Raw genomic sequence first — 11,922 nt, forward strand, 5'->3', positions numbered from 1 at the left:
GGATATCGTAGTAGCGAGAGTTCACTATATATATATATATATATATATATATATCCAATAAAATGAGCAACTAACGAAAAAAGAGCGGCATTATAATTTTTAATTTTTCCGGTTGTGGAAAATCATTTTCTTACTCATGAATCATTTAAAGAACATGTTATTTTGCTCCGTAACTTTGAATTGAAATTTTAAAACACAATGTAAGCTTTGAGAAAAACTGTCTAAACAATAAAGACTAAGCAAATAAAATTTTTGTCATTAAACATATCAAGAGTTACAATAATAAATAAAAGAAGCTTTCAATAGAAAAATCAACAGAATTAAAAAATCAACAGAACGGAAGAATAAAGGAAAATGTTAGAGAAGAATCAACAGAAATCTGTTTCAACAAAGATTATAAAATAATAGGACACTACATTGTATGAAAATAAATTATTCAAATAAACAGATTACTCTTTTAAAAGTCGAAAAAAGCTAAACATCTTAAATGCAAAATTCATAAATCTTTGATAAAAAAAAAACTTTACTGAAACAGGTAATAAATATTGTAATTATTCAAATGTTAAAGTTCTAGTATTTTTAAAGTTAAGTTAAAGTCTTTCCATATTTCCATTTTTAAAAAAAATTTCTTCGTTTTTCTCACGGAAAAATATTTTTATTGATTTTTAATCGGATTTAAATGTTTACATGACAACTTAAACCGTAAATAAAAGAAACATTTGGATCCAAAATAAATAATAAGAATTTTATTAAACTTTTGATCTTTGAACACATAAGAGCGAAATAAGAAAGAAACAAATCTATCCGACAGGAATCAGATTTGAATAAAATAATAGGCTTTTAAGTTTGTATATCTAGTTTGGATATAAATCGAATTTAGAAAGCAGAAAATGATACTTTAATAAAGTAAAAATAAACAGAATAAGCAAAATTTAGAAATAAAATTTAAACTGAATTCTAAGTCATAAATATTAATAAAATTTTGTTAACATAATATCTTCAGTAAATTAATAAAATAGCATGCCTCCAAGTTTTTATGTCTTGATTGGAAAAAAAATAAAAATAAAAAAGGAAATTACATTCAATAAGCCAAATATTTGAAATTAGCGAATATAATATGTTCCTTAACTTCAGTTATTAAAAAATAAAGGAGTTTAATTTAAAATATTTATCCAAAGATCTATATTTTTCTACATTATTAATTATAATGAATATTTTAAAGGACAACAAAATAGTAAATTCTACGACTACTTAAATATAAACAGAAAAAATATAAATATAAAGATTAATATTTTATTCAAAGAAGGAAAAACTGATTGGAAAAATAAAATTATTTAGCTGATAGGGAATGAAAACGCATGAATTCGGGCAAAGAAATTCCCTTTTATCATTCCAAAAAAAGACATATGACATAAAGAAATAATTCACTCAAATTTAAAATAAACAAAAAATTAAAAAAATAAATCTATACAAAAAAAAATGAAATAAATTTAACATAAACGAAAAGGGACAATAAATAAAGCTAGAACTATGTTCACTATGAAAATATTCTGATTTTTTTAAAGACTTTCTCTGCATATTTGATGGTTTAAAACTGTTTTTTTTTTTTTACAAAACGGTTTTTCCCTGTTTTTCATCCTAATCGTAAACTGTTTATAACTGTGAGTTTAAATTCAGTTTTGAAAAACAGTTTTGGTTACCGTACGATCACTCTACCTTTTTAAAAATCATTTTACGATTATTTTATATATATATTTCCTCTTATTTTCAGAAATTATTTTATGGTTTTGAACACCCTATAAATAAAATCACGATTGGAATCTATCGTCAAATTGATTCTCCACCTGATTATTATATTTCTTTAGATATAATTGTTTGGTAAATCAAGTTACCAGGCATTTTTATACTGGAGAGCCCCAACAGTTTTAAACGTTTTTACACTTATGTATTATTTCAATATGCAAGATTTTTAATGTAAAAACTCTTCATGACTTCTCTTTATACCAGAGCTGCGGTAGCTCAGAAGACAGAGCACTTGCCTTTCGATGAGGTTTCCCAGGTTTGAATCCCAGCTTCGACTTTCAGCTTGCAACGGCCACATTGTTAAGATTTTATAAATTTATTTGTTAAAATAATGGATGTTTTTTTAATAACAGTACTTATCTACCTAAAAAAAAGGCATATATATTTTTAAAAAAAACAGTATTTTTCTGTGAAAGATTTCATATTGGCTCACCAGATTACAGTTTTTTTAGTAAATTTAGCAGTTTTTTTTATAGTATGACACTAACCAAATACTGAAACAAAATTAGAACTTACGTATAAAAAAATCATTCTTTATTTCCATTTACTTAAGATTCCAATATTTAAATTTATGGGGTTTAATTATTTCCAAGAAATAAAAATTAAAAAAAAATAGATTTATTACTAATTTACAATCATTTCAAACAATTTTGCTTTCAAAATTATTTTGTGATCATTATTAAGTTGATGAAAAATAATTATTCAATTAAAGAAATAAACTGCATTTAAAATGAGCAAAATAATAATGAAAATTTTTTTTTGATTCATATCATCAATTTCTTGCAGAAAAATATTTTGATTTTAAACAACAACATAGTGTGGATTGCTGCAAACTAATATACGTGTTAAATCGATCCAAGTTTTGGTTTATATAACTGCTTAGTACGGTTAAAAATTTTCAACACTTCAGTGAAAACGAAAAAAAGAAATAATGACAATTTCAAAGAAAAATATAATTTTTGTCACTCACCACTTTGAGAAGAAAAATATGGTAAAAACCAACAGAATATGGTAAAACAAAGTACTCTATGGGAACACCAAAATGCTCCGTGGTTTCTACAGATTATTTTGGTAAAAACTAACAATAAAATATTGTCTTATGATTCGTGATAAAATTTGGTTAATGTTTTAAAATTTGGTAATTTTATCAGGATACTTTAGAGCATAGCATAAAAAACCATTTATTTGGCTAAATTTAATTTTCAGTTTTGTATTTTTCACTAATTGCGTGTTAACGAAAACTATATTATTAAAAACCAGAAAAATATACCAAATGAATGGTATAAATATCGTATATGCTGATTTAATTAACCAGAATCATGTTTTCTCAATTTTTATAAAAACATCTTAAAGTATCTTTCAGAATGTCTTAAATAATCTAAATATCTTTCTTTTAGTTTTTATTTGAGTTACACTCTTAAATAATAACATACATACACAATATAAAGATTCAAGTTCTAAGTTAAAGAACAAGAATTTATAGCAATTTTAATCACCAAACGTATCAGAGAAAAATAAGGAAAAAGAAAAAAAACTTTTCAAGTTTATCCTACAGAAATCACGTTGAAATAAGATGATAAAATAATGTGCTCCCAAGTATTGTTATCTTGGCTGGAAACAAATCAATCCGAGCAAGCAGGAAATTACACCTTACTAAGCCAAGAAAAAGCGAATTTGAAGGCATCGATTTGCGGTATTTCTCTTTTGTAGTATCCCGTCTCAGTTGAGTCTGGTCGATTTAGTACTCTTTAGTTCTTTTTTTTTATTGCAAATCTTGCATGTGAAAAGGACATTTGTTTCATCGTCATGTTCTGAACATGGTATAAATAAAATAGAATGTAACTTTTTTCAGATTGCGCTACTTAGTTGTCTGGTACGTAAGAATATTTCTGTATTTCAAGAATTTTAAGCCAAGTTCTTAGCTTTATGGCTTTATAAGATCTGAATTGAGTATTAAATCAACTGTCCGTATGTAATATGACAATGCTATTTTTCTATATACGTCTTACTTAGAAATAATGGGATATATTTTAATCTTTTATTTGTATCAATAAATTTCTACACTTTGCTAACTTCATTTGATGAAAGAAAGTATTCATATTGAAATTGCTATGATATTTATAATTTTTTTATAATTATAAAATTAACTAAATGGAAAAGTGGAATTAATAAAGAAAATAAATATTAAGTTTTGTAATTATAAAAAATCTTTAAAATTACAAAATTATAAATATTTGGCTAGATTAAATCAAGTAAATTTGATAATCCATGGTAGTCTATCTTAATCATTTGTAAAATTCAAGAAACCTTTTAATACAATGTGTGGAAAAACCCTTAAATTTTAGTAAAATTAATCATCAATTACATACTTTATTACATCGATATTTCAAATTGATTATATATAAGACAAGATCGGAAACAGCAAAACTAAAATTAAAAATATTGATTTCAGTTATATTTATTTTATTTAAATAAATGAAAATGTACAAATAAATTAACTTTGAACTATGTAAACTAATCAAAGTTTGTAAGAAAATTAAGTTTTTCAAAATATTTTAAAACTTGAGAAATTAATGGTACTACCTAAAGCAGAATAATTTTGCATTTCAAACGATGTTTCGCAGAGAAACCAAACGAAATTTTTCAGAACCCATGGTCTCGAAAGATTTTAAGTTGCTTCCTATGCTTGCAAATTTTCGTAAAAATTGAAAAAAAAACCCTGCTATAGCACGTTATATCGCGCACTGCACGAAATTAAAAAGGAATAATTCAGAAGTGGTCATTCTTTTTAATTTAACTTAATTTTATGTGTAAAGTAAAAAGAAATAAAATTAAAAGTTTTCGTTCATTTATTTTGCGAAGCCAAAATAAAATATGCAACATCAGTTGATGTGGCTCGCAATTTTTGCTACTGGGAAAGCAAAATTAACTTGTTTAGCAAGACAATAAGAATGTAAGAAAATTTTTAATGTTTGAATACTAGACTGAGAAAAAAAGTATGGTCAAAACTACCAGAACATGGTATAATTTATCGTGTTTCTGGCACTATGGGAGCACCAAAAAGCTCTTTAACTTTTGAACAATGTTTTGGTAATGAACTTGATAAAATTAACAATAAACTATGATTTCATAATATATTCTAAAATATGATAAATTAGGTAAAATTTTGGTAATTTTATAATGATACCTTAGAGTATGACATAAAAACCAATGATTCAGAGAAATCAGTATCAATACGATACTTATTCGTTTAAATACGTATATTCTGTATATTATTACCAGAATTATGTTTTTTTTCAAGAAATGTCATCATAAAGTACTGTAGTTTTACCATATTTTTTTTCTCCGTATAGGAATAGTTTAAATATAGTCGAACTAATATTGCAAAAAATCAGAATAAAATTTTACTCTTATAATAATTTTTGGGATCTACTTTTATGGTAATGATTCATAAGGTAGACAAATAGCAAGTTAAAAATAACTTATGAAAAACATATTAAATAATAATTTTAGAAAGCTAGATTTTTGTCGTATAAGCACCATTTTATTATAAAGTTATAGTAGTTTTCGTATTAATTTTTTTACGAAGTAAAGCGAATTTGAATATGTCAATGGATTAAAAATTAAATGAATTTAAATGGATCAAAATTTTTAAATTAAGGGAGTTTGAATGAATTAAAGTATTTGATTTTTGATGTTTTTTACTTTAAAAAAAGGATTTTTTTCAAAGTAGAGAAAATGTCAATCAATTTATTTTTAAAAGTTTATTCATATTTCTGCAAATATTAGAAAGAATTTTAATAAATCATCATTTTTTAAGCATAAAAACATTATCATAAATATTACACTAATAAAATAAACTATACTCAAACCATAGACAGAGTTTTCTTTTATTTAAATAATTGTTTTACATTAATCTCTTTAAATTATAACTGAAGTAATTAAAAAAAATCATTTTTTTAAAAATTATGCATAAGATAAAATGCAATATTTCATGAAGGAGAAAAAAAGTTTTTGAATTTATGAATAAGAAACGGTTCATTTTTGAGACTTGTGTTTCAAAAAAATAATTTAAAATGTAAATGATAAACAAAGTACTATAACAATTTAAATAATCTAAAGTATTCATATTTTTGCGGTTTCCCATGTATTTATGCATGAAAAATGTACATTTAGTAACTTTTGGGTTTTAAATTTCTTTCTTTTAATGTTAAAGGTTTCATTTTAAGAACGAGTATTATTATTTCATTTTATGTAGGAATTATTTTATTTGGCTTAACTTTGTAATAGATTTAAGCATTTTATCTAGAAATTCTATTTCAATATATTTCTTTAAAGTTCTTCAACTTTCAATGCATGATTACTTTGGCAATTGTATGGTTATTGTACAATTATAATTTAATCTTACTGATAATCATCAGATGATACAATTAGCGTAGTGTATACTAATATTATACAAATTTTAGAACATGGTTTGTGAAATATGCCGTATATACATACACTCATAAATGAATAAATATCAACATATACATGAAACTTTCGTTATTTTTGGCTTAAAAGTTGATTTTAAAGTTAACCATTTTATCAATTGGAGATTTTTATTTATTTTTAAAAAGTTACAGATTTTATTAGTTAGTGATTTTATTGAAATAAAAATTGCGCTAAAATCTGAACAATTAAGTTGTAAACAAATTTCTAATACACGAAATTCTTGCAATTCCAATACACAAAAATCCTAAAATCGAAAATTCTTAAAATGTTTTAAGTAGTTGTAATCTGTTCTAAGTACTATTCATGTATTAATAAGCAGAGAGTTTTAAATTAGAATATATTTTTGCTAATAAGAACGAATAATTGTAAAGTAATGATGTTCACTTTATTTTCAATTTGTATACATTTCGCTTACAGACAAATACGTTTGATATCCAAACTTAGTTCCAATAAATTTCAGAGTATAAAAATAAAAATTCAAATAGTAATGAGGAATTGATAAGATGCCAATATGCATAATCAAATTAGAATAAGAAAAATATCATCTCAACTTTAGTCTAGCAAATTTATTTTAAAAAAAATGCTTAAAATATTATTAAACAGTAAATATTTTAGATTTTTTGAGAAATATTTTTGGCAGTTATTAGGACTTAAAAAATCTTAAAAATTCTTTTAGATAAATTTTTTGTTCACATTTCTTTTTTAGAGGACATAAGTACTGGAGTACAAAACTCATAACGAAACTTTTGCTTATAATATAATTTTCTTATTATGAAGAACATCAGAATTTTCTAGATGTAATTGGAAAACAATTAGGATGATGCTTTTCTGCTTATTTTTGCCATTTTATTTGAGACTGTAAGAAAATGTAATAAATTTATAGCAAAAGTCATTAAATCAAACAGATTCAGAACTGTTTGTTTTGCTATTAGTAATTTCAAGTGTTTGTTTATGAAAGTAATATTGCCAAATTTTATCTATTTTTGTAAAAATTGAAATCTAATGCATAAAGTCGTTATCCATATAAATTTATGGAGTTAGTCTTATGTTTTAAAATAAAATAATTTTTTCATCATTAATAATAAGTATTTGTTTTCGGAGACTTATATTGATGCATTTTATTTATATTTTGGAAGAAAACTGAGTGCCAATACAAAAAGCCATTAGCGTAACCAATAGCCATACGCTATTAACAACAAATAAAATTACGTTATGCTTGTAAGCTATATGTATTTTTGAGAAAAGGTTACACAGTGAAATAGAATCAATGCTGTTTTTCCATCATTAATTTTAATTATTTAATTATTTCCATTTGAAGAGTAATGCAGTCGTAATTTATTTGTATTTTTTCTAAAAACTGAATAATTAAACAAAACTTTTCGTTGTCATTAATTAAGTAAAAAATTAGATTTATGCTCTTCAGTGAAAAATTGTTCGGAACTGTTTTTCCTTCACCAGTTTCAAGTATTTATTTTCGGATAGTAATATTGTCGTAATTTATTTATATCTTAAGTAAGGATTGAACTTAAATATAAAAAAAAACATTTATGTCATCTTGATCAATACATAAATTCAGTCATTTAATTTAAACATACACAAGGAAACATTTTAAAAAATAATGGAAAGAAAAATATGACTTACCATAGTATCATTGTGGTACATTTCCAACTGATAACCATCTATAACATTTCTTTCATTTATTATTTGAATGGCGTACTTCGCTGCTTTGTATTCATACACCCCTGCATGATTATGCTCTCTACAATCAGTATTATTAAGCTCGAAGAAACCAAGAATATATATTTTACCAGATTCACCTCTTCTTTTAAAAGGATCAATAATCTCACTTTTATTTGGAACTACAGAAGTCATGTTTTCGTTTATTATTTTCACTTTAGCTGAAATATTCGCTATTATCTCTTCAAGATCATCATCGGTTTTGTTACCGGCATAAAAATCAGTTTCATTCACCCCATAATATTCAGTCTCATTGATGTCCACATATTTAACTATATCTAGCTCTCTTTTTTTTATAACTTTATCTTCAATTTCTGCAGCATTACAATTACTTCCGTCAACGTCACATATACCATTTTCATTTTCATCACTAGATTTTAAAAAATTCATGCCTTTTAAAAGATAGAAACTTCTTTTCAATCTATCGAATATCGAATTTCTGGCAAAATCATTATCAGTATCTTTCTCAGATTTTAAATTTTTTCCCTCTTTCACATATCCATTAGCGCTTCGTGGTTTATCAAACAGTTTCACCGAAGTCCTGAAAACGTTCAATCCTTTTTCAGTTAACACGTTTGGCGAGTATATCAGATTTGATCGAACTTTCATTTCATTTTTAGATACACCTAGACCGGTGTTTAAAATTGAATTTTCAGATTGTGCAAGAGATTCTTGTTTATTTTTATAAATGGAAAAAAATGCAATTTTTTGCTCGGGTGAATATTTCTTTGGCACAGTAGAAAAAGTAGCACATTTGATATCTTTAAAAGAAATTTTACTGTCAAACTTTTTCAAGCAAGGGGCATCTGAAGCGCAATTCATTTCTCTTATATAAGTTTTATTATAATTTTCCAGAAAGTATGACCTCAGATTTAAGGAAGACGCATTATTCATAGTCGAATTAAATATTAAACACATTTGATATTTATTGTTTAAATCAATTGAATCACTTAGAGGCAAAAAATTGAAACATAAAATATTGGTGGATATGTTTCGGTAATGGCTTGATTCATTAAATAATGATATGGAAGTATGTTTTGATATCAATACAGGTAGACGTACACAATTTTCAGGGTTGGATGATATGTTAAAAAAGGTAAAATATTTATAAACTTCGTCTGATTTAAAATAATCTGTCTTGTTTTTCGCAGCAGAAACAATTGTTCCATTTTGAAAAAGTACGATATTAATGAGCAAGAATGATATTAGTGTACATCTGTTAATGTTGAGTAAATTCATTTTACGTATTTTCTTGGTACTATATACAATATTATCATAATGTTAAAAGCATTAAAACAAAGTACCTTCACTTACAAAGTTTCACATTTTATCCAAATTCGCTGATATGTAATTAAAACAAAAAATTTAACTTCATGACTTCGGGTCAAATGGGAGGGTTTTGCCATAATACATGAATTCAATTAAATTCTTTATTTAAGCAAACACGCAGGAAATAAAAGAGAAAAATTATAGTTTTTTCAGAAATATACTTGTTAACATTCACTTGATAACATTCAATATAAGTTTCAAATATGTACTAAATTGCTTGATATATATTAATGGTTGGATTGCTATATATTAATGGATTATATAACTTCTGTGTTTGAAATAGTATAATTTTGTAAAAAATAGTGTTTATTCTTAAAAACAATCATACCAAAGTTAATTATTTATATTTATACTGCAATAAACATGATGTATCTTCAAAACACATATTTCAAGCCAATGATCTAAAAAGAACACAAATGTGTGCGCTTTGTGCAAAATGTGCAAGTTCAAAATGCAGTATAAATTTCATTATTAAATCTGGGTAATAGATACTTTGATTAATATATATTTAAAGCAATAAGAAGCACTAAAATGTGATTCATTCAAACTGCTATTTAAGCTACCATTTCTATTAAGAAGTTTTAAAATTTCAAATTATTTAAAAAGAATTAAAAAATGAATTGTCAATTCTAATTTAGCGAATAAATCACAATTGATTTATTAAATATTTCTTTTGGCAGCTGTAAATTTCGTTCAATATTTTTTCGTGCACAGTATCACGATAACATTTAAAAAATACTCTCTATATTACAATCCCACTCTTCACTTTTAAATATGCAATAAAGTTCAAATATTGCAGCTCTTTTTCAAATTAAAAATTGCAATAAAATCATAATTTGCACTGTGCTAAAATATGCATAACAAGAAAAAAGTTTACCAAACTGCTTTGTCAAAACACAAGTAAGTAGTTAACAATTCCATGATACGACAGGGAAGCGCAAACGCGCGCCGACGAAACCGACTGTAACTTCAAAATTGTTCTCCCGCCGCTTATAACAGAAGTCTATATGAGAATATCCGAATAAGAAGTTAGCTGAATATAACGCCATCTTTCGGCAGGAAAGAGAATAAGCCTTTAGTGTCACTTCTGATCGAAGTTTAATAATGGAAAAGTAAAAAAGAAGATGTACTTTTTTTTCTTTTTCTCTTTTTGTGCTTATGACATATGAAAGTGCAACAAGGAAGTAAGAACTCAGAATTACTGTTTTTCTTCAATCGATTTCTTTTGAATATTATTGGAAGTAAGGAAACATAGAATGAAAATGTGAGAAAATCGTAAAGAAAAGCTAACTTTGTTGATGAAATACCATTCATGGTACTTTAAAAAACAAAAAGATGATGTTTGGAGGAATAGTTGTGGCATTTTTGAGTAAAATACTTAAATCTGTTTATAAAAGTCTACATTTTGAAGTTTTATACCAATTTATTTTTAAAACTAATGTATTTGAAAAAGAACAAATCTATGAACAAAATAATTATTATATTGACCAAAACAAGTACCAATTTTAGAAATATTAGGATTATAATGCTTTCTTAAACTTAACGATAAAAAAATATGATTTAATTGATGTTTTAAGTTTTGTAATGAAATGTATTTGAATCAATGATTCAGAAGACAGATCATCACCAGTAGAAATCTACTGAAAAAGATCTGTTTTCAAATTTATCAATTCAGTTACAGGGAAAAATAAGAAGACGGAAGAAGATAATTTGAAGATGGAAGATGAAAGAAGGTAATTTGAAGATGGAAGATGAAAGATGATAATTTGAAGATGGAAGAAGATAATTTCTGAGATGTTGTACAGGCGCGCAATGCATGACCAAGTTCCTATCCTGAGGGACGGCTTGAAGTCATCTTATCTTCAGATCAATAGGTACATCCTGAAAAATAAAGGCAGCTGGTGCGCATTGCTGACTAAATTGCCATCATTATGTTCTTTGCTATGAAACTGCAGAGGTTTAAAGGACTACGTGCTTCTCAGCCGATGATTGACTGCAGTGGAATTACTTTACTTCTTTAGAAACACGCATAAATAACATATAAAATAAATAAAACAGGCATAAAGTAGTGGCTAGTGGAACACATGAACTATTTTAAGATGTAGTTTTGTTGTTAACGACGTATTAACCAGAGTTGGCCGTTGATTACAGTAATCGATTACAACTGTAATTGATTACTGATAATTACAGCTATGTAATCAATTACTTGTAATCATGATTACAAGTAATCAATTACTTGTAATCGTGATTACAACTTTCAAAAAATTTTGATTGCAGCTGTAATCACGATTGCAATTTTGATTACAGTAATCAATTACTTGTAATCACGATTACAAGTAATGAATTACTTGTAATCGTGAATACAACTTTCAAAAAATTTTGATTGCAGTTGTAATCATGATTACAATTTTGATTACAGTAATCAATTACTTGTAATCAAGATTCCAAGTAATTGCGATTACAAGTTATCACAACAAAAACGATTACGAGTAATTTTGATTACAAATAATCAAAATATATGATTACATGTAATCATGATTGCATGTAATTTGATTACATGCA

The 11,922-nt window shown here is 25.4% G+C and overlaps 1 protein-coding gene across 1 annotated transcript in view; it reads right to left on the bottom strand.

Annotated features, from left to right (window-relative positions):
- Positions 1-10,351, bottom strand: part of LOC139426973 (uncharacterized) — a 238,153-nt gene extending 227,802 nt beyond the window's left edge. The window contains exon 1 of the mRNA XM_071187246.1: positions 7,936-10,351. Coding sequence (XP_071043347.1) covers positions 7,936-9,270 — 1,335 coding nt within the window. The 5' untranslated portion in view covers positions 9,271-10,351. The remainder of the gene's footprint in view (positions 1-7,935) is intronic.
- Between the last annotated feature and the right edge of the window lie 1,571 nt (positions 10,352-11,922).

This window comes from Parasteatoda tepidariorum, chromosome X1, assembly GCF_043381705.1.
Source record: "Parasteatoda tepidariorum isolate YZ-2023 chromosome X1, CAS_Ptep_4.0, whole genome shotgun sequence".
NCBI lineage: Eukaryota > Metazoa > Arthropoda > Arachnida > Araneae > Theridiidae > Parasteatoda > Parasteatoda tepidariorum.